This window comes from Pseudorca crassidens, chromosome 16 (assembly GCF_039906515.1).
Source record: "Pseudorca crassidens isolate mPseCra1 chromosome 16, mPseCra1.hap1, whole genome shotgun sequence".
NCBI classification, from domain to species: domain Eukaryota; kingdom Metazoa; phylum Chordata; class Mammalia; order Artiodactyla; family Delphinidae; genus Pseudorca; species Pseudorca crassidens.
The window spans coordinates 17063053-17086674 of NC_090311.1; the positions used below are offsets into that span (position 1 = coordinate 17063053).

A 23622-nucleotide genomic window follows, 5' to 3' on the forward strand; every position below is an offset into this window, starting at 1 on the left:
CACAGTCCCCCACAGCAAAGAATGATCCAGTCCCAAAGGTCCACAGAACCGAGCGGTGTTATTAGTGGCCTAACAAGGCCACCCCCATTGACACGATGGCGGATGAGAATGTTAATGACAGGGAAAGACAGGAAGCTGAAAGATCACAGACACCATCACTATCATCTACGTGGAGACCGGAAGGTTGAGGAATGAGGCTGCAGGAGCAGAGCAGACCTTCCAGGCAGAGGGCAACTGCATCTTTGAAAGCAGAAGGGCAAAAATGCTTTTAGGGGAAAGCGAGTGTGTGCTGCAGAGGGGGTTGGAACAAACAAGGAAGCCATCCAGAGGATCATCCCATCACTCCATGTGGGAGAAGGACCATCTTTACTACGCAAGGAGGCATAACTTGCTATCAAGAGCATGGGTTTGGAGTCAGGGCTGAATTTAAATCCCAGCTCCACCACCCTACAGGCTGTGTGGTTTTGGACAAGACACACACTCCGAGTTCCCAAACCCAGTTTTAGAAAATAAAGCAGAGAGTGGAGGGGGAGGATAACATCTACCTCAGGGGGTAGGCGTTAGGATGAAATGAGAAAACGCCCATCAGTGGCTTAGCACACTGCCACAAAGAACAGATATTGTCATTTGTGTTTTCAAAGGTCACTCTGGTCCCAGCGTGCAAAATAAAATGGGGAAGGACAACCAGAATCACTCCTTCCCGGGAATACAAAGCAAATGAAAACAAAATATCAAGATTTTACAGAACAAAAATCACCTTGAGCAAAGCAGAGCTTCCAAGAAAAGTCCTTAAGGACAACACCGTGTAACCGTATGTAACAAGGGCAGTGACACAGACAGCTTCCGTGCCCAATGAAATCACGTCCTTTGCAGGTGAGGCTGTCCAGATATGTGGAACCACGTATGCCTCCATCCATCCATCCATCCGTCCGTCCTAGCCAGCGTGAGGAATGAATGCAGTGGAAACCTTAGGAAGATCTTTACTGTGGCCCTGGTTGACGATGGGGATGAACGCGCACCCCGGCCAGGGGAGAGCCCTGAACTTGAGACTCAGGGATGGCAAGAGTCCTCCACGCAAACTTGTAATGGAAGCACCTTGATCCAATTTTCTAAAAACCTTCTTGCTTAACAACTGCTCACCCTGGCATCGCTCCCTGCATGTTAATTCTTAGAAAGAAATAAGGATACTTTCACATCAATGATCCTTGAAATGGCAATGATGTGGTTTCTTAAATCCCCTCCTGGCGAACTAAGTGTCATGAACTGGAATGAAATCATTTCTGCTTGATACTCTGAGAGGGCCGACTGAGATACATCCGAGTGACAGTCTTACAGCCAGAAGAGTGATATTTGCTTTCAGAAATGAACTAACCAGGTACATAAAGTGTGGCAAACGGACATTAAGAATGGGGGCGGGGGGCAGGTGGAAAGCAACCCCTCATAAGAGTTCAAGGCCCCTTTCTGGTATCCAAGTCACCACCCACCACCCATACCAACCACGGGGTCTCAAGTTCCAGCTTGGAACACGTTTCTCTTGGTTAAGGCGGATCCAGCTTCCCCAGAAATAAAAGCCAAACTACAGAAACAAGTGACCAGCCTTTATCTGCACTAAGTTGCTTTTATTAATCCAGAACGGCATGCTACAGATACTGTACAGCATGAACATTTATTCATTACAAAAATGGCTTCCAAACCATTAAAAATGAAATTGGAATAAGAGCATAAAACGGAACAGTAACATCACAACTGTTAGGAAACATTCGAAGTATTCACAAAAAATGTTATAGTTAGCATTTTAATAAACCAGAGAAAAATCGGAGACAGTTTTACAGTCGCTTCATGTCAACTACAGTGGCGCTGAATGAACAGGCTTCAGCTTTATACAGCATTTTGTAACACCAACATGCCTAGGTTTTTTTATTTTCAAAGTTTGCTACCTACTTGTATGTCATACGTGTACATAAAAGCGGCAGCTGGTTTTTCCTTTAAGAGTAATCTAATATACAGAATTTTTGGCCCTTAAGGGTTTATACCTCTTCATTTAAAATGCTTTCTGGACAATCTGCTACCAAACACATCTTGTTATAGGTGACATTAAAACTACATACAAATCTACCTATGTAACATCACAGCAAAACATGATGAACAAAAATTACAGCATCAAAAAGAGAGAGAAAGCTAAAGTCACTGAGAATTTTGGCACATAAAGTTTTGCACACGGTCAGTCCATGTCCTCAGGGTGCAGGGCGCTCGCCTGCGAGTTCACAGGGGAAACGGGACAATTTCCACTGTTGCTCGTACAGCGTCGCTAAAATTCCCTCACTAATTTTCAAGTCTTGTTTTACATAATGGCTTTTAAAGCAACTTTTGTTAATGCTACTGATCCTTTAATGCAACTATTAATGTCCATTTGGCGGCATCTGGGTTTCATACGGCAAAAAAAAAAAAAAAAAAAAAAAAAAATCCAAAAGGGAAACAAAAAATATATATATACACATTTTATATATAAACTTAAAAACCTTGTACAAATGAGTTGTTATATATAAGATGCTTATGCTAAGGGGAAAAAAACTTTATACAGTTTCAAGAAAAAGGAAAACATATTTTAAAAGGGACAACGTACAGGTTTGACAAGCAACCTCTAAAGCAATAAATACTACTGGTCCAACAGCGTTGTGATTCCATTAATTGTTGAATAGCATCCCCCTCCCCCCAAAAGAACAACACCATGGAACAAGGTATATTAACACATTTTAACCCTTTGTTTCTGTACATTTAAACAATAACAAGTAACATCACAATAAAAGTTGTTTCACACAGGAAAAAAAAAAAGGTAAATGGCACTGCATTCATTGTGCCCTTATGGTTTAAAAACCAGATGGAAAATGATTGGTTCGCAAGCTCGTATTTAATACAAATAATACAGAACCAACTCCTTTTGGAGGGCTGCTTCAAAATTGCTTCTTTTTTTTCCTTTTTGTTTTTTAATCAGTCTTTTAAAACTAAGCTATCCGAACTACATAACAGTTATGTATATATATATATTTTTTAAACGCTACAAAGACTTTAAACAGCTGTTGATAAAAATTTTGGTAGAATCATGAGGTTCTTCTCTCATCTACATATTTAAAAGGAGAAATTGAAATAAGAATGGGTCAAATATTGACCAATGAACTCGATAAACATTAACTAATGTAGCCACGTGGCACAAACGGAAAAGAGGACAAAACAAAAACCTGGCAGAAGGGGGCGCGGGAAATAAAGAAAAGCAGAACGCAACACTCCACAAAAGAGCAACCGGAGCTGAGGAAGGTAAAGCTATTCTAAAGACTTGGTGACGAGGGAGAGCGGCTGCGGCTGCGTCCCGGCCAGAGAGCCGTGGGAATGTAAGGAAGATGTCGACGGCTGCGCCAGGGATGAGGGAGGGATGGCGGGAGGCAGGTCCAGGGCCCCGTTGGCACAGAGGGCGGGGGCCTTGCCGTGGGCGGCCTCGGCAAGCAGAAGGGCGGGCGGCGGAGGCATCATGGGCAGGTGGGCCAGGGGATCGGGCTTCAGGGACAGCGAGAGAGGCTGGGTCTGCTCAGTCTGTGACTTGGCGTCTTGGGGAGGGGAGCCTAGCAGGTTGGGGGAGGAAGGAGGCGAGTCTAGTAAGCTTCCATCTGAAGAGGGTGGACTGAGGCAGCTGCCTTCACCTTGTATGTAGCGAACGCACTTTTTTTTTCTCCTAGAAACAGGGGAAGAGAGTTATCTGTGAATAAAGGGCAAAGATGCCGCGGGAGAGAGTTCTCTAATGCTCAGAGCCGAGGTGACGTCACCTAGCGGACGTCACCTAGCGGATGCCCTGCGGAGGCACGCCCAGCGGCCAGGGGACGATTACAGTCACGCCGGGGTGCCGCGCTCACTGAGCTAAGCCTGCTCCAGCAAACCAAGCATGTCAGACCACAGAACTCCCTACCTACCTGCTTCCCCTGCCCCCACTAAATACCCAGCGCCCCACCCGTGCCCAAATATAAGCCAGCAAGCGAAAGGGTACCACCTGTAGGCGGCGGCACAGATTTGCCAGAAGGTGGCTAGGTGCAAACTGAGGTGAACTCAAAAGTTTGTTATTTCTCTTTTGGCTTAGACACGCCCTCACTCCCCATCATAACCACCCTCCTCCATTTCCACCACTACCATCCCTACCCCGCCAATGGAGTGTGTGTGAGTGTGAGTGTGTGTGTGTGTGAGAGAAAGAAAAAGACAGAGCTCCCACCCCAGGCGCCTCGTATCAATCTGAAACTCTCAAAATGCTGACTGTTGAGCCCACAGAGCTGAAGGCAGTGCTAGCAAGAGGCTTAAAGGTTTTAACCCGTCACCATCACCACCATTACCACCATCACCACCACCATCACCACCACCATCACCACCACCACCACCACCACCACCACCACCACCACCAGAGGCTGCTGGCGCCCAGAGAGTTTTTGGGCTTGTCTGTTAAGAACCACACCAAATCAAGAGAGGTCAGAATCGGGGTGGGGTTGGGGGGGGAGGGGTGGGGGAACGAAAAGAAAACCAAATAAACTCAAAAAGAAAACAAAAACAAAAAATAAAAAACCAAAACAAAAAAACCACCAAAAAACAGGTAGAAGAGGATAAACAAAGGTGGGGGAGGGGGAAGAATAAGAAAAACAGAAAATGATCCAAAGGAACGAGAATAACTGGTTGTATGGCCTGCAGGTTGTGGATTAAATTATGATTCAAACTTGATTTTTTTTTTTTTAAGATTTGGGGTCTTCCCCTCCCCCACCCCATAGTGAGAAGGCTAGAAGGAGAGACAGTGAGGATGGGACGGAGGGGCATCCTGCCCTGGTCCACATGCCGGGGCCAGTGAATGGAGGGTACAGCCTGTCACAAGGAAGTGATGACAAAGAAGAAGTACCAGGGAATCACAGCATGGACCTTGTTGAATGGGGGTCGTCAGGATTAGGGTTTAAACCAGGAAGACTAATTTTGCCCTGCACCAAAACGAGAATCTCCCCTCTCCATTTCCTGTTTATGTAAGAAATAGGAATGAGAATTTCAGAGCCTCTCTTGCTTATCATCTAAAGTTGAGGACATCCATTCAAGACATTAAGCGTGTGACCTCAAAGCTTCTCCTATTATTCATCCCAGTCTGATGGGATAATATTTGGTAGGAAGAGTGATCCTGGCGATCAACCCCACACGTGCTATAAAAGTAATGCAGATACAGGGAATGTGCTGATCTAAGGAGAATACAGTCAGAACTACAGCTGATAACGCTCTGTCTGTAAGCGCCGGCCGGCTTCCGGTCATGGGAAAGCAACTAAGATGCTGCCTGGTTGAAGGCAACCACTGTCAGATGTCACTGGCCCTTGAAAGGAAGTGGGTGTAATGAGTTCCTCCTTGGTTCTGTGCCCCAGAGCTGTCTGATGATGCCCCTCGGTGCGTGGGCTGTGGACTCCGCAAGATGGCAGGAGGGGGGGTGTGTGAAAGGGCACATGCTCAGCCCTTCCTGACTCCCAGAGGCCAAGACCCACTGGACTGGTGGCCTCAGGGTCTATCCATCCCTGCTCTGGGTCCAGAGGAACTCTAGGAAAGCAAGGGCAGCGCCCCCCTTCACCTTCAATTTGACAAGGTTCCTTTTTCTCCTCTGGGATAGACTGAAATAGACTGTGGGTTCTGCTCCCGTCCCAGAAACTCAAGACAAATAATTAAGCCTCTCAGAGTTTTAAACCACCTTAGCCTGCAGATCAAAACATGCTCAAAAAACTATGTCCATGCATTTTAAAAACGGGAGAAGAAAGGGGGTGGGGTGGGGGGCATAAGCAAAACTGAGAAAGCAACAGGGACAAATGGGAGAGAGGACAGGGACAAATGAGAGAAAGAGGGGAAAAAAATAACAGGAAACAAGGGAATGACATCCAGCAGCGTTCCATGCTATATTAGGGCAGAGTGAAAAAGATGGGAAAAGCAACTTGGTGGGCTCAAAACAGAATCTTGTTAAAATGTCCTCAAATGTCAAATAAAATTAGAAACCCTGCGCAGGGAGTGAGGAGCCCTGATTGGCTAGGAGCGTTTCTGGTGCGCCCCTCCCCCCTCCTGCCCTCCTCATGATAGGACGTTTCCGTGGTCGTGGGGATGAGTGGGGGCATCTGAACACGGGACACGAAGACTACGTTGACAGGGCGACCGCTCCTTCTAAGAGGTGGCGGAGCAGACGGCAGTGGAACATGTCCATTTCGGACAGGCCAGAAAATGCCTCGTTTTGCAACTTCTTTTTTTTTTAAGCACTTACTGATTTAGCATCAAGCTAGATCCTGGCAAAGTCAAGAAGAAACATTGAGGAAAAAAGGGACAAACCCCATTCTCTTACCCTCCCCCACCTACGCTCCTTCTCCCAGCAAGGGGTGGCCCCTTAAAAATCCATTTTTAGCTTCTTATGGATTCACTCTGAAAGGAAAGTAAGAGCTCTTCCTGACCCTATTTTGGAATTAGGCACTTAAAGGAGCAGAAACGCATGTGCTAAAGCTTTCAGAGTACGAAACGATATCCCCAACAGAGGAAGAAGGGCCACCACGGAAGGTCTAAGGGCGCTGAGGCGGGAAAGAGGAAGGATGGCGCTAAGGAGAGAGGAAGGACCTCTGAGCACCTGCGCTGCCACACTGACAGCTGCCCCCCCGCCCCGCCCCCAAGCTGCACTGTAGAGAACCATGTTGATGAAGCAGCTCCGAAGGCTTGGGGTGGTTTGTTTTTGTTCTGTGAAAATGTCATGAAAATTCTCGTTTCTGAGGAAGATTCCACACTCCGCTTTAAGCAAGGTGCAGCTGGGTGTGAGAAAGGACTGTCTGTCTGGTCAATGTTGGTCATGATTAACTTTCATCCCCCAAAGTGCCAAGTCTAACTTGCAGTTACCTGCTTCCAAAGCAGAAAAAGGGACTCGTAAGCCACCACTCGCCTCCCACAAAATAAAATACACAAACCAGGCAACAAAGCACATTGCGAGGGGCGCACGATGGTGTCGGCCATGTGTTTCTACAGAGCGTGAGAAACCCTCCCTTAGGAGTGGGCATTGCAATCAGCTAACCCTTCACCGCGGCAGGCGTCTCAGAGCAGGATTCCGTAGCTAATTAACTTCCCACTCAGCGCAAAGAAAAATCTGACACAAATTCACCGCCTAGATAGGGTCGGCAGAGTTCCCATCTTCCAGGCCAGCCCTAATGAAATGCCTAACACCCTCCACCAACTGCATCGTGAAACTTTTCTGTTGCACAGACAAGACCCCGGGACTGCGTGGCAAGGCCACCTGTCACCTCCGTGGGCACGGTCAACTCATAGAATGGGGGGGGTCCCTCTCTTGCTGGACATGCACCCAAGGCCCCCCGGTCCTCCATCAATGGGCATGAGGGTCGCCTGTGGAGGGCAGCCTCTGTCAAGACAGACTCTCGGGCCCTCTCTCCCCTCAACGCTTGCTCAACGCGAAGCACTTCGCCCATGTCTCGTCAGGCGTCAGGGGAGGGGAAGAGACACAGGAGACTGGTGGGCATGCACGTAATGGAATGGACATCTGAGCTAACGTCTAAACACGGAACACATGGCAGGGCGTGGAGGAGAGGGACACGTGACAAGGGAGGCACTACAGACAGGGGAGCGTGTTTGGGTGTTGAGATACCTACCATCATAATATTCCAAATTCAAAGACTGCTTGTATCAGAACAAAGAAACAACAAATTTAACCAAAGGTGGTCATTAAAGGAAAGGAAATGAGACAGGAACTAGTTGGTATCCCTCCACCAAGAAGGAAGTACCTACACCTTCACCTTCCCTGAAATTACAGGTTGGATGGAACCTGCAGGTGGAACACAGGCGTTTAATTTGGACTCTCCTGATTCACTTTGGAACCAGTGCTCTCTCTGTCTCTCTAGATATATGTATAGATATATATTTTTCATTCTGCAGGCTACCAGCACTGCAGTACGCGACTGCACGACTCACTGCTTGCAGCCCTGCAGCTGGTGCATGCCGTTCAATGCCACGCTTCTTTTCAGCACTGTAAAACAATGTCAGCTAACCAAGCTCCTCTGTCCAGAGACGTGGTTTTGAAACAGAAAACAAACAAAAAAACAAAACGAAACCAAAAAAGCCTGCCCCAGAGCCCTTCTCCAAGTGCCTGGACTCCAAGTGCATGGGAATGCTACTGCTGCCAATTTGAGCTCATTGAAACCTCGGGACATGGTGGCGCTCTCTCTGTCCTGCAGACACGCCACGGAAGCACTGACAGGGCCGGGCCAGTTCCAGAATGCTGGCTTTCAAAGCAAAAGGGTAAGTGCCCGTCCTGGTCTGTGAGGGCTGTGGTCTAGGTCCTACCACCAGGGATATGTTATTTGTAAGAGCAGGGGAAAGAGAGAAAGAGAAAAGTAGGGAGAGGACACGGCATAAAATTAGCAAGGAAATTTTGAAGAATGAGGATCATTAGTCATTGATACCAGCGGGGAAGTAGATAGGAATGAGGTCAAAATATATTGACACACTAAGGTACCAGAAGGACAGAATGCTTTGATTTTTCCCAAAGGCCTCGCAGTAGGGAATATACCTGCACGGTTTGCACCATAAAGTCTGTCGGTCAAGCCCGAACAGTGCCCGACACTTCTTTGGAGTATTTGCATCTGTTAGCATAAGGTAAACACAAAAAATACAACACAGTGGTGGGTTGTGCTCAGTTGGATGTGAAACCTCAGCTACAGCTGACTTGTCTTCGCTATCATCTCGGTTCTATTTGACTGTCTTCCCTCACCAAGGACATGAAAGGAAAGGACTTCTATGCATCAAAAGAAAAAAATAAAATAAAACGATAAAACACAAAGAAAAAAACAACAACCAGAAACCAAAAAACAACAAGGAAAAAATAAAAACAGAGAGAGAAGAGGAGGGGAAAAGGTGACGTTATTTGCTTCTACCTAGGCCAGGCATACGATGGATGTCACTGAGCCCCCATCCTGGGCTGTCGGGAGGAAGGGGCTGGCAGGCAACATTCCCTGGGAGGGGGCGCGCTGGGGTTTGCTGTCGCTGACCCGAGGAGGCACGAATGATGCTGTTTTACAGTGGCATTTTGGCTAGCAGCAGCGAGGAGGACAAGCACGTCCCTCACAGAGCAGTGTCCCGCGCCCTCCTGTCTCCTAAGATCCACACACAGAGCTACAAAGCAACAGGCCAGAGAAGGGGGGAAAGGACCAAATAGACCAGCTGCAAACCAGCACAGCGAATCTGGGAAATCTATACACACCTGCAAGGGCCGCACCAGTTATTCTGTTGATCAAGGCCAAAGCGCGCTCGGCATTTCTTAGGAGCGCTCAGGTCTGAATGAGTTCAAGAGAGAAGCGAGCGGAAGAGGAGGACGTGGGAGAGAGGGAGAGGGAGAGGGAGAGGAGAGAAGAGGAAGAGAGAGAGAGAGAGAGAGAGGGAGGGAGGGAGGGAGAGAGAGGGAAGGAGAGAGGAGAGGGGAAGAGAAAGATACAAATAAGAAAAAAATAAAAATAAAAAAGGGAATAAATCAATGACCTGGTTACTAATTACATAATATTGACTTTCGTTTTTAACTTTCTTTAATTAAAAAAAAAAGGTAAAAAAATCACATTCTTATTCAACTTGTGAAATTAGCTGTTGCAAATAAAGCTGCAGTATCCCTTCTTTAAGGACTGTCTCTCCGATTTGGTTTGAACTGATAAAGGGAAGTTAGATACTGAAGAACTAAGTTTTAAATGTTTTTCCTCTTTTGGTTCTGCTTTTTGTTTTTTTCTCTCTCTCTCTCTATTTGTTTTTCTTAAAGAAGAAAATAAAGCAAAGGAGGGAATTAAGTTTGTCACATGCTTTTTTCTTCTCAGAGTACAACAGTTTAAAAAAGAAAAAAAAAACTACAAATAAAAACAGAACAAAACGAAACAAAACAGAAAGAAATAAAGAAAGAAAGGGGTTGTGGTACTGGGATATTGCAGCTTTTGGAATGTTCGTATTTTCTTTTTGTAAATCTATTTTCATTAATATTAAGAGAGGAACAGATAAAGGTCAACAGGCTGTGTGAATGAGCTGTTAAGAGTTAGTTGGAAGCTCACAGCAGCATTTAAGCAGGTACAGTCAGTGAAATGCTAGTGGATTTGCAAGTTATGAGCAGAAAAGCAAAAGGAAGGAAAGAAAACTAAAATAAAAAAAAGCAAAGGAAAAAATAATCATACTGCGGATGCATGCTTGCGTGAGAAAACTTAGTGGGAGCGATGAAAAAATGCCATTAGATTAAGGAGGTTTATTACTGAATTCCTTCCATTTTGTTGTTGTTGTTGGTTTCTGTTTTTTTTGTTTTTTTTTTACCAGTCTCTTTTAAAGAAATACTGCATATTCAATTTGCACAGTTAGTTCAACTCTAAATCACTGTCATCATGGCTTAAACAACTGTTACGGGAAAAATAAATAAACAAAGCAGAAGTTAAATTAAATTCAAAAAAACAACAAAAGCAACTGAAAAAAAAATCTACCGAAACATACGAAACCGTGTAGATGGTCATTTTAAAGAATGTTCAAAGGTCATACGTGTTTCATGTTAATAAAACTATAATGGCAAGAAAAATTAAAAAAACAGTTTATCAACTATTTTAATGACTCAAAATGACATTAGCACCTGTAATCGGAGGAAGTGAAAGGCAAGGATTTAGGAAACATTCGCTGTGTTCTGAAAAAAAAGAACAAATTATACAAAGCCTTCAAAATGTTTTTGTCGTTGGTTGTAAAAGCCTGGCCTTCTCGAAGGGACCTCTGAGATTGCCTATGCAGTATTTCTAATTTCTTCTAGAGAATGACAAACCTCCTTAATTTAAATTGGGTGCAATTGACCACTGTAAAGGCATGCATCAGCACATTCAGGAACGGCCCAGTTACTATCAAACACCCGCACACACCCCTTCTGTTCCCCTAGCCCCCTCCTTCTCCCTACTCAGACACATACAGAGTAAGCAGAGTGCATAAACCCCCGCCTAGGCATGCCTACCGCTCTCCACTTACAGGCTCTGCAGTTATTTTAAAACACATTCCACTAGACTTAACAATGTGCTTTTCATGCAACAATGAATGTTACTAGCTTTAAAAGGGCAGTCATGAAGCAATTAATTAAAATGCATAAACAAAAAGGCTGGCTAAGACAGGTCCCCCCCGCCCCCGCAACAATGTCCTGGCCTTGAATTTCTCCTGCCTCCCCCAGATAGAAGCCTGACATAAAAGAGTGGTCCTCAGAGTACCGCTCCCTTTCTCCATCCTGCTCATTCAAACTTACCATTGGTCTCCCCGGGCTGCTTGTCCCTTTTCCTCTTCTTCTTCTTCCCCTAGATGATGAACAGATGAAACACAGGGAATTATTTCAGGAAGCAGATGGGAGGAGGGCGCCTGGGCTCACCTGGAAGGGAGGCAGGAGGAGAGGCACTGGCTGCCACCTCCATCCGCACCGGCTCCTGAGTGTTTTCCCACCCCCCACCCCCCTTTAATCCAAGCGCCCTGCAACTGTGCTCCAGCTGAAGGAACGCGCGCCCAGCAGAAGAGAGGGGATCAGCGAGGCAGAGAGGAAAGACCTCTTTCCCGATACGTCTATGTCCATCCTCAGACCTGACCCCGAGTATCCATAAAAGGGGAGAGGAGAACTGGATGGCGAAGATTCGGGGAGGTGTGGAGAAACGGGGCTGGAAGTGGCCCAAGAGCCTGGGGACAAATGAACGACACTGAGATGGCTGTGAGAGCCTCCTTGCCCCACGCAAAGCTCTTCTTAAGGCCAAATGGTCCTCGTTCGGAATCAAAACATAAAAGCCTCAGTACGGGATTTTCTTGGCACTGCAGCGTGGGCCTTGGTTTTAACGACGGAAGGGGAGAAAAGAGGTGAAACAGAGCCAGAAACCATCTGAGCTGCTTTTCAAACTGCCGAGTGGACACCCATAAAGGGGAACATCCAGCTCTCGCCATTTTCCACTTACGTAACGACTATAATACTCTTAGTAATAACAGCTCCCATTTACTGATCACATACTATGTGCCAGACATGATTCTAAGTGTGCTATTCCTAGTGACTCATTTATCCTCACACAATCCTATACACCAGGTGTGATCATCGTTCCAATTTTACAGATAAGGACACTGGGGCACAGAGGAGTGCATGCACTCTGCTGAGATGACAGAGCTACCGGATGATGGGGCCACGTGATGGGAACCCGGGCGATCTTGGCTCCACAGCCCTTATCCGCCAGGCTACACTGCCTGCCTATTTACTGCCTTGCCCTCCGAGGAAGGCTCTCAATGGATTACGGGTGATACGCTGCATGGAGTGATTCACACTCTCCAATCTGACCCTCCCTGATATCTTGGCGGTCTGTTCCCGTCTGTGCATTTGGCATGGGAGTAGGGAAGAACTCTGTAGAGGTAACCGCCCCCTTCCAGATCTGAAACTAGTTCTCCCTCACCCCGTTAGCTCCAGTCCCATCCGTAGGAATCAGCTGCCTGGTATATACGAAGCGTCACAAACAAAAGGAACTGGTGGTCTGACATCTGTTTCAGGATATCTAAATATTAACCTTTGCCTAAAAGTTCTCAGGGTATGTTGACGTCAACTCAAGAAGAGACAAGAACAGCCACTGGTAGAAAACTCAAAAACCCATAAGGCCCTGTAAGGAGAACCCCAAGGCAGAGATGCCACTGAGCTTCAGATCCAGCTGAGGGCTGAGAACCAACGGTTCTAGAGAAAGCCTCTCAGATCTGGGGGCCTGCGCCTCTTGGGAAATCTCAAGTGGGGCACAGAAACAGTTCAGCTCCAGGTGGTGTCAGCATCCAGGTAGCCAAGGGCTTCCCGGTCATCTGTAATACAGGCCTCACCCATCTCCAATCTCCTGCAATATGTTCTGAAAGGCAGGTGAAAATATCCGCTACCCCCGGGAAGCTGTCTGTTTAGGATACATAACTAAGATGTTCATGGCTGAGGAAATGATCATCTAGACTAAAGGCTTCTAGAGGACAGGGACTGTGTTTTAATCGGAAGAGGACATGAAGAAATAAACACTAAGTACTGAAGGGGGAGATGCATCTCAAGGGAAGCGGCCATCCCATTATCTCGGGGCTCAAGATATGCAAATGGCCTGGGATTTATCTCCTTAACCTAACAGAGAAGAGCTAGAAAGGCAATAACTTCTATTACAAGGCCACGGGTGAGATATCACCATGGGACCAAAATGTTTCTTCTTGTGTTCCAGAATGTACCTAGTCCAACAACCCAAATGTGACTGTTTTACTCAACTCTATTTTGCTAAAATAGTGTATAAAGGCTTCTGTCACCACTGGGCTGGAAAAGCAGGAACGTGAAAGAGGGATAAGGTGATTAGCTGAGAAAAGTTTTTCTACAAGAACCTTGTGAACTTTACAGTACCCAAAGTAATTTATAGAAGCTTCTATTTCAAGTCAGTTTAAAAAGAATACTAACAAGTTCCCACCACAATCAAATCTATAAACAGTTTAACTCTAATTCTTGTTCCACAGACCATTTCCTGGGGGAGGGGAGGAGGGAGGGAGGGAAGGAGGGGGAAGAAAGGAAGGGGAGGGAGGGAGGGAGGAAAGGAGGGCTGTGTGTGTTCAAACTCATGTGTAACGAACCACTGATAAAGGAATCTGACAGTACCCCTTACAAGAGGTAAAGCTCCTAGAGCCCCAAATCCAGATCTACCTCTAAGTCTTTTCAGGGGTTCCCCTATTATACCAAACCTTATCCAAATGTAAAACTGAGCTAAAGTCATTTCAAGCATCTCGTAAATCTTCTGAAACCTAGAAAGCACTTCACAAAAAACCTTGGGCAATACCTTGTCTGACTCCAGGGAAGTCCATGGCAGCATTCTTTCGAAGCTCTCACAAAGTCAGCTTTGTGCCTTTGTGGAGGTTTCACCCAGCACAACTCCAGGAGGCACCACACACATGGACCACAGTGTAAATGGCACACTCTAAAGTTGTGCAGTGCACGCCCTGCACAGCTGTACGTGAAGGCCCTACTATGACCCAAAATGTCTACTGGGGATAGGATACCTATAGTGTAGCTGAATTCCTCTCTGTGGTACCATTCTAGATTACTCAAAGAATTGGGTCTGTAGCAGGGAGAAGCTGGAGATGAACTCTAAGAACTTCTGACCCGAAACCAGGAAAGCAAGCTGTCCTGAAATGAGATGGCTGTGTATGTGGAGGCTGCAGAGCCTGCCTGCTGCGGGCAATCTCCACCTCGAGGTCAGGTGAGGGCAAGCAGCAAGGCTGTGGGAGAGCATTAACTTTCTTATCCTCTTCCTTTCAGCTCCAGAAGAAAGGCTTCCCCACTGCACACATGCTGAGGACAAATGGAAAGGTCCCAAGCAGTTAAGACCCTGTGCCTGACCATCTGTGAGTGACAAGGGCTCTGAGCAGAGCAAACGTGCCACTGAGAGGTACCAGCACTAATTCCTGTTTCAACTCCCGGGAGGAATACAGTCTAGTGCTGCCAGCTGAAGGCATGGGACCTACGGGGATATGGCTGGCAGCAGTGAGGGAGACACGGGCGTCTCGGTCCTCCCCCACCCACGTGGCAAAGAGCAGAGAAGCGACTGTGTTTGTAGGGATGAGACTATAAAAAGTGATGAAAACTGCTACTCAGAGCAAGCAGAAGACAGCCCTCACTCAGGACCCACATATCCACGCAGATGTCTGTGACTTCCTGATGGCTGGTAAGTTCTGAGAGAGTTCTGATTTAACTCTGAATCTCCACACCCTGTGTGCACAGTAAGTTCACAATCAGCGATAAATGAATGGATCTCAAGCCACATACACAGAGAGTTTCCTCACCACGGATGATGGCCAGGGGAGAGCTAGGTCAGGGAGCACTGACGGGCAGAAGAATCACCCACGGCTCTGTGCCACTGACAAGAAAGAACTGGGAGGAGAAGGCTGCTACCGGCGTTAAGACAGGTTTTGTTTTTCCCCAAAGAGCGGATGGTAAAAATCACTTCATGAAACCAAATGCCATGTAATAAAGTATGAGGCAAAATAAGAGACATTTCATCCATTTAGCGAGGAGAGCTGGCCCAGAACTTGAGCTCCTGGGCAAAATACAAAATAAGAAAGAACAGACGAGAGCCAGTTTACGGGAAGAGAAGAACCCTGAGTGTCGCTATCACTGTGATTAGTAAAGACAACAACCCTACAGTGTTTTCTAAAACCCACGGGAGGAAATTAGGCAAATGCTGCAGCCAACAAAGAGAGCCCAGGAACACACACATCGCACAACACACACACTTTCTCCCTACCCTGCTGGGCCCTGAGTCACTTCATCCATCCCGCCAAAGGATGACTTCTACTGGCTACTTTCAGGGATATTCCCATCATGCCCCTCTCAGGATGAACTAGGCTTCCAACGTCTACTGTACCACAGCCTAAGGCAACTGTTTCATTTTTCCCTCTGAAGGGTGAAGGCCCTGCTAACACAGCTGTGAGGAAGTAAACGCTCTCCCTCGACCCCTACCCCTGGTCGTCTCTGCAAGGCCACCCTCACTGCTGAGAAGCACACAAGCCTCACTGGGTGTATACCCGGAGCCACGTCTCTTCAAAGACGTGGGCAAGAAGGTGTGAACAGCCCTAAACTGACCCCACGGGCCCCCTGAGCTGGAACATTAGAACACGAGCCTCATCCCTCTTCCTTGAAGAACTATCCCACGCTGATGGGAGCCCTACAGGAAGCCAGACAAAATCCTCCAATCCGGTGCTCGGGTAAGATGCTAACGGTCCTAGGACTGGGCAGACTGCATGGTAACTGAGGCCTGACTTGTGTTGGCAGGTTGTGTTCCCTTTGTCCAGATGGACAACCAACACATCTCTACAGACTCTAGTCCTGAGAAAAAGCAACCACCTACATAGTTATCCCGTGCGGACCAGCCGGGGTACAGCTGCATGTGAAGCTGTCGCTCCTTCCGGGCCAGCTCGTAGTATTTCGCTTGCTCTTCTCTGGACAGTGCGTGCCACTGGAGGGGACACAGTGGGGGGAGAGAGAGAGATGCAGAATCGTCACAAACCACACTGTGGCTGGGGCATGGAGAGCGCCTCCAGCGGAAACGCTATCATCTGCAGGTGCCGACAGTCTGCAGGGGCCCGGCACTAACAGGAGGGCTCAGCCGGAACCTGACTTTCTGCCTATGTTGTTCTAGTCTCGCTCTCTCTGCAGGTGGGGAAAACCAGGCTGTGGCCGTTCCGAACCTCACTCGGGTTCGGGGCTGCTGGTCTCAGCTCCACGCTGGCCATGGAAGGACTCAGAGTGGCTAAAGGGAAAGGACCCTCCAAAGCAGCGGGGACAGGGACGTGTGCCAGCCCACCCAGCGCGTCCTACTCTGCCCTCCTCTCCCAGCGGGGGAGCCGCCTACCCTTCGGCCCAGGATCTGGTTGATGGCTGCACTTTCTTTCAACGTGCACTCGGCTACAACCTTCGCTCTCATTTCCTTCATATACAACATGAACGCGTTAAGAGGTTTCTTTATGTGGGGCTTCTTCTTTTCTTCTTCCTTTTTGGAGTCCTGATGCTTTCTGGATGGAGACAAAAGCGACAGACACCACCCAATAAACAATCGCAAGGTGCGGCTTCCTCCGCAGCAGAAAGCCCACCTCCTCGCCGCCTCAACACCCTAGCAGTTTGGAAGGAGAAGCGCACTCCCACTTTGGGTCTTCTCCATCCTGGAAAATGGCACAAAAACAGGTTGGGGAGGGGGGTGGAGGGGTGAGAGATTTTGCTATCACTTCCTCAAGGCTCACAAATATACAACTGTCCCAAGCTGGAGGGGAAAGCACACTGTGGCCGTTTCCATCTCAGCTGGTGTCTCTCATGCTCGCAGGACACAGAGGGGTCAGGGACGGGGAAGCGGTTGCAAATCCCAGTCCGTCCGAGGACACAAAGAAAGAGTCATGTTCTCTCCCCCGCAGTGGGCGCCAGCCGTGAAGCCCCGCGTGGTGCATGTCTCCCTCTTTGTAAAGCTGGGTGCTTCCTGGAGTCACACCAGCGCAGCCAACCTTGGACAGAGCGCCACCACCCAGGAGCCACCGGCTAAACACGCGGCAAAAGAGAAACTGATCGGAAGGAGGACACTTACGCGCTGTGGAGTGAGCCGACGTCACTCTGGGAAGATTCTTGTTTGACTGTCGGCGTGACTATGGCCGGGTGGGGAATGCCGGTCGTGTGTAGAGTATGATGTGGTGGGACCATATGGGGAGGGAACCTAGAAGACAGAAAGCTGTGTAAATTGTCAGAATCAAAATGAATGAATGGGGAGGGATGTGTACACACAATTTAAAAAAAAGAAAAAGAAACAGCACGTAACACTCACATAAAAGCAACTCAAGGCATATGAAACCTGTCAGCATTAATTAGCAATAAATTAAACATAATGATTCTTATAATGTCATTAAAGCCAATCTCCCCCTTCATTATTGCTACTGACATGAGACATTACGATTTTTAACATCTCTAGCAAAAGACAAGTTCAGCCCATATACTTGGGTGGAAAAGTAGGCTTGGACTACCTGCTGGAGATCACAGGTTTGGGGGGACATTATTAGTGACATCTAAGAAGACTATTTCCTAAGTCCTAATCAGCACTAGAATAAAAGGTGAAATCTTTTGTTGCATATAGACAGCTAAATAAAATATTAATGCGGTTGAAATATACACACATTTTTTGACAATGCTGCATAGGCCTCATTAGGCCTCATTCTGTTGATGGGAGTGCAGTCATATTTTTATTTCTCTTTTGCTGCTGTGCCCCCCATCACTTTGACAGGAATGGGAGAGAGTGAGGCAGAAAGATGGGGGACATCCAAATAGTTCCTATCTGGTTCTCAACATAGGCCACGGACGTTTTAAATAAGTTTGTATCAAAGATGACTCAAAGCAGTATTTTACACACACACCCACAAACAAAGCTTTGAATTCTGATCTGTACATCCTTTCCCACTCTAAAATTCTAGGGTTCCTAAATTACTTTTACTTAAAACACTGCCTATGCATTGAAACGCCTTATAAATGATGATCAGAATTGTTAACAAAGAAAAGAGAAGTTTGTGTTTTTTCCTCTAATACTGTTTATTCTTAGGAAAGTTTTTTCAGACACAGTTTAGGCCGTGAATTGGCATTTCTCAACCATGCAAACTAGCCAGGACGTACAGAGCTAATTTTAAAATGCTCCGGGTCCATCTGCAAACTGACAACAGGATCCGACAAACAGCTCTCGCATTTTCTGATACGCTTAGAGTCACCATGATTTGTTCTGGGTTAGAAGAACCATCCTCTTAAAGGAACGAATACTACTGTAGAGAAAAGTGGGGTGAGGGACTACAAGGGGAGATTCCCCCAAAGAAAACAGAACGGAGGCCCCCAGGTTCCGCCCTGGCAAGATCACGCGAGATCCCTCAAGTTCAGGTGAAGGGGGGATCCCAGATGAAGCAACTGTTGCTTTCAGAATAAATCCAAACCACAACAACCCCATGTACCCCCCAGGGAATGAGCACCTGTTCTTTAGGAAGCTAATTCTGCTGGGCACTGAGGTGCTAATGAGACTTTGCTGTGACAGTTATTTCACAAGGATCCTGTACTTATCTACAAGGTTCTTTTCATATATGGACTGGAAATGAAAGTAGCTTCCATTTTACCAAAAGAATGCAGCAAATGTTCATTTGAAAAATTATGAAAAATTAAAGTCCTAACTGACTCTGCATCGATCAACAGAGAAAATATCAATGAATCATGCAGATTTTTGAAGGGGGCCCAGAAGCAGACTGGACATTTGACTCAGAATTTCTACCCTGATGTGGCCCCTCTCCCATGGCTGCCTTTCCCAGTTTAAGTCAGTATCAAAGTTTGGTAACAACGGCATGATTTTTTCATAAGAACCATGCAAGTTCTTTTATGGTGTCAAGAAAAAGAAAAGAAAAACCCTGAGAAAGAGCGAGAAAATAAGAGAAAGAAAAAAAAAGAACTTCCAATCCCACGCCCCCAAAAAATGAAAAGTAAAGCCTTGGGAGGCACTTGGGTTCCCAAGTTACACCCTGTTCCTTCCCAGAGCTTGAAGGCCTCTGAGAAAACATAAGTGAAGAACATGTGTTCCTCGAAGCCCTTGGGTGAAGCGGTGGGCGGAGCAGCAGCTTTTGCTGTGAATTTTAAAGGCTTGACATTCCTCAGATACATATGTTCCCTTCCTGCTGAATGAGAATATGTGTACGGTGGGGGGGGGGGGGGGGGGGGGGATAAAAACACTGTGTGTGTGTGTGTGTGAGTGTGTGTGTGTACACCAAACACCACAGGGAGACACCACAGTTTGAGTACATTCTGGGGTGGGGAAAGATTTCCGGTGTAGCCATGAAGACCAAACACTTCGAAGTTCACATACCTACATACATAGTCCTATACCTGAGAAATGTTTAGCAGAGGAAGAGATGTATGTGTGGTGTGTGGGGGGGGGGGGGGCTATACGCATACCTTCGCGTAAGAAATTCCTTTCTGCAGACAACTATCTCATGCAATGCAATAAACACCCTAAAAATTCCAAGCCGCTCATTATATCCCCCCATCTGCTTTCATGGCTCCGAGCCAGGATATAATGATGAACCTTAACTTCTTAAGGACAACTAACTTTTGTTTCTGGCTGTCTCAGGGGCTTCTGCCTTCCTCGCTCTCACTTTCCTTCACTGCTGACACGTTTCTGTTAACTGGATACCATCTGCAGGCCTTGATTTCAGGCGCGGGCGGTGGGCTGCATTTTCCTGTGCAACAAGCCTGCTTTGAGCTGCATTAGGTTCGCCATTATTCTCTCATTTCCCCCCTTGCACTTGTACCATTTCATCTCTTCCTGCCTTATTTTTTGTGAGCCACGGTGCACCCACATTATGGTTTATACATGATCTCTCTCTCTTTGAAGCCGGCGGATTTCAGAGCCGCTCTCGTCAGGAGAAGAGCCTTGCGCCAATTTAGCAGGCTGAGGGCCCGGAGCTCCAACATCTCAATCTAAAGGGGGTCACAGGGTGGCACAAGTGAGTGTCAGCAAGAGCTGTTTAATTGCCAATCTAGGCTTCTCCATGGTGTTTAAAGTATAATGACCCATCACTTAATTCTGAGAAGCCCTGGCCCCGCTGCTGAAGAGAATGAATATCAAAGGGTGTTGTGGAACAGGGCAAGCTGCCTACATTCCCTATAACTGCCATAAGTATAATAGACCCATACTTCTGTCGCCCCATTACCACAATAATGTATTTAATTTGCTGTATACTCTTTTTAACTAGCTACCTTTCATAAGGCCTACCTGGGGAATCGGCCGCCTCCCCCCTGCACCTCAAGCCCCCTAAACTTCCCTCCCACCGTTCCCTTTCTTCCCTCCACCCCATGCTCACCTCGAAATCATTGGCTAACCTCCTAATGATAATTCAATCGATGAGCTTAACCTCAATCCCTATCCTACGATTACTGCACCGCTTTTAACCTCTGGAACGCACCAAAGGAACAAACACGAAAAACAATGCGTTCCATGCATGCTGCTTCGGAGGAGGGTGAGCTGTGGATTACAAGGTGCTCAGAAGCAGCTCTCCTCCTGGGAGGCTCCCTATTCGTTCCCAGGCTTTGCGAGGTTGTGATGACATTATTTAATGAGGATAACCTTCCTCTTCTCACTGGAGAAGAGGACCCACAAGCATTTTCCCGCCTAACCGATACTGGTGTGGATTTAGAAATTGAGATGATCTATCACATATGGGACATGGATCTTATTAGCTCCATGATACCCATGGCATAATTACAAACGTTAGAGATGCTACAGTTGGTGTTTCTTAACGACTGTGGTTCTTACTCTTTCCTCCACCAAAATCACTGTTTTGTGAGTAGGAAAAGAGGCATGTTGGCCTGCCTTTCCAACCCTGCCTCTGGTCTTGGGTCCTCATGCTGGATACAGAGATTGGGGGAAGAGCTTGGGGGATGGCATCTCTGCCATGTTCATGCTGATTTAATTAGGTACCATCCTCAAAACGGATTAGTTGTTGCAGCCCATCGGGAAAGTCTAAACCTCCGCCGATTTAATTAACTTGACTGAAAATCAGATGAGCAGAAAATAAAACTATCATTAGGAGCAATTAGCGACTACTTAAACATACTGCTGCCAACCAGTTTGTAAATAAACTAGCAGTTGCTGAAAAATTAGTCAGAATTAATTAGAAGGGGGAAAAGGAGAACATGGGGATTAGAAAGATCTAGGTACACGTATGCAGGTGTATGTGTGTATGTATTATATATACATTTATATGCTGAAAGATATGTGAATGTACACATGCATATGACTTTTTAACTTTCAAAAACCTATTAGAGCTACACAGGCCAACGTGGTCCCCACCAGCCGCATGTGGCTTACTAAGCACCTGAACTGTGTCCAGGCCAAACAAATATGGTGGACGCGTGAAATACACATCAGATTTCAAAAAACTAAGTACAAAAAAGGTAAAACCTCGTTAATAGTTGCTTTACAGTGATAGCACGTCAGAATGAATAATATTTTGACTCTATTAGGTTGAATAAAATATATCATGAAAAATAATTGTCTGGGTTTTTTTTTTTCCCTCCTTTTAAAAAATGTGGCTACTAGAAAACTTAAAATTCCCTATGTATAAGGCTCACCTTCTATTTCTACTGGACACTGCTACTTCAGAGAGAGGTGTGTTTGGGTTGGCGGGGGAGTAGGGTGTCCTTTCTTATTGATGCTTAACAGTCTGGAGCTTTGAAAAAACTGATAACCTTTCCTCCAATTCTTCTTTGTATAATAATAAACTTACCTGAACCCTTTCCTTTCTTACCTGGTTTAGGGCAACAGAGAAGTAACACTTTAAAAAGCTCTACACGTCCTAATTACTTCTTCCTGCCTTCTTAAGTTTTCCTTTTTTTTTTTTTTTTTGAAATATATTGACTCAGAAATTCAACCTCGAAATTCTGCCATCATCTACCTGGGAAGTTCAGGGTAATTTTTCAGTATTTTCTAGGAGGAAAGCCTAACGCACTGCGGGTCTTATACCCTTAGAACTATACGTAGCAGCAGTCCCTGGATGGTCTGGGAGCGTCTAGAGAACTTTCTGAGAAGTGACCCATGGCCTTGGTTGAACGCCCTCTTTTCTTGGAACTCACCTGGACATGGAAGCGTTGACGGTCAGAGCTGTGGGGTAGGGGTGACGGAATCCTCCTGTCGTGATGGGGTACACTGGCTGACCTTGCCTACAAAGAGGGGGTACACAGTGAGAGCATGCAAACAGGGGCGGAGGTGGGGAAAAGGAAAAGAAGAAAAAAGGAAAAGTTCTCTCTGCACAGTAAGCTTTATTCTCATTTTCTCAGAACAAAAATCTTGGGGATTGTACAGGAAGGATCAAAGGGAAGAAACACAGAACAATTTGAATACCATAAATCTGATAGGAATGGCTAATTAAATTTTATAACCTTTGCTTATGTCAATAGAGACCCTCTCCCCAAGCTGAAACTAGGTGTTTTGTTGTAATAATTAAAGGCGAAGTCTCGCTTGCTTTAATGGAGCCATCACACTAATTGAGGGCTACACATCCAAAGGAAAACAATAATGAATGTAAATTTATACCAAAATAAAGTACAGTGAATCAAAGGACTTCAGTTGCGCTTTGGGCCTCTTTCAGTATTTAGATCTCGGTGAGAAAACATTAAATTAACAGAGCTTAATTTGTAGCCTTTTGTCAAATTAACAAGTGTTGACAAGAGTTACCGGGGGGAGAGTCCCCAAGAAGAATTGTGGGTAACCAATGGACAATCACACCTCATTACAATAATTAAAAAATACAGCAACATGCAAAGTAGCATCCTCATGAAAGACACACAACTTTTTCTGACAGAGGGTTGTCTGAGTTGGCTATTCCTTTTTATCTATCCTTCAAATCTCTCTCCATCAGCTGAACGGGGCAAGTGATGACTGAGGACTATGGGAGGCATGGTCCCACTCACTGAAGAAGAAATAGGACACACATTCCCATCCACGTCCACCCTCCCTAACAAGACTAAGGAGCAAAAAATCAACAGAAACTCGGCCCAGGGCTGGTATTTAGTGCAGCTACTGCATAATAGAAGATGGGTTTTTCTGTTGTTTGTTTGTTTTTAAAGTGTAGAATACGCTCAGCTAGAGAAATCAGGGTAGAACTGGGGGACAGGAGGTGAACCCCTCCAAAACTGTATCTTCTTTAAGGCTATAAAAGTATGTCTTCCCCAAGACCCAAACTTGAGAGTTTTACCAGGAATTACTCCTGTTAAGATTCAACAAATTGTCCTGTGTTTTTTAAAGAGTAGAGATCACCGATAAACGTGGAGAAGTATATATACAAAAGAAGCGCACCACCATAAAACACGTATTACACACATGCATACAAACACACACACACAGAATTCTTACGACATTAAAGGCCTTTCTACCGTGATTTTTAAAACACACATTTTTTAAAGTTAACTAAGCAAGGTTAGCGGGTGGTACTATAAAAGCAAGCCCGGGCGACAGGAAGACAAATTGTAAAAGG

At 46.2% G+C, this 23622-nt stretch overlaps 1 protein-coding gene across 42 annotated transcripts in view; it reads right to left on the reverse strand.

The window, feature by feature from the left end:
• Positions 1-1598: 1598 nt before the first annotated feature.
• Positions 1599-23622, reverse strand: part of TCF7L2 (transcription factor 7 like 2) — a 197718-nt gene continuing 175694 nt past the window's right edge. For 7 of the 42 annotated variants that reach the window (XM_067709372.1, XM_067709371.1, XM_067709363.1 and 4 more), the window contains 8 exons: positions 22223-22309; positions 17163-17288; positions 16443-16602; positions 15939-16046; positions 11318-11366; positions 10670-10720; positions 9284-9356; positions 1599-3724 (listed from right to left, as the gene is read on the reverse strand). In XM_067709372.1, coding sequence (XP_067565473.1) covers positions 3319-3724; positions 9284-9356; positions 10670-10720; positions 11318-11366; positions 15939-16046; positions 16443-16602; positions 17163-17288; positions 22223-22309 — 1060 coding nt within the window. In that variant the 3' untranslated portion in view covers positions 1599-3318. Of the gene's footprint in view, positions 3725-8592; positions 8667-9279; positions 9357-10669; positions 10721-11313; positions 11367-15938; positions 16047-16442; positions 16603-17162; positions 17304-22222; positions 22310-23622 lie in introns of those variants that run through there. The other 35 variants (XM_067709369.1, XM_067709362.1, XM_067709361.1 and 32 more) reach the window with 16 other exon arrangements.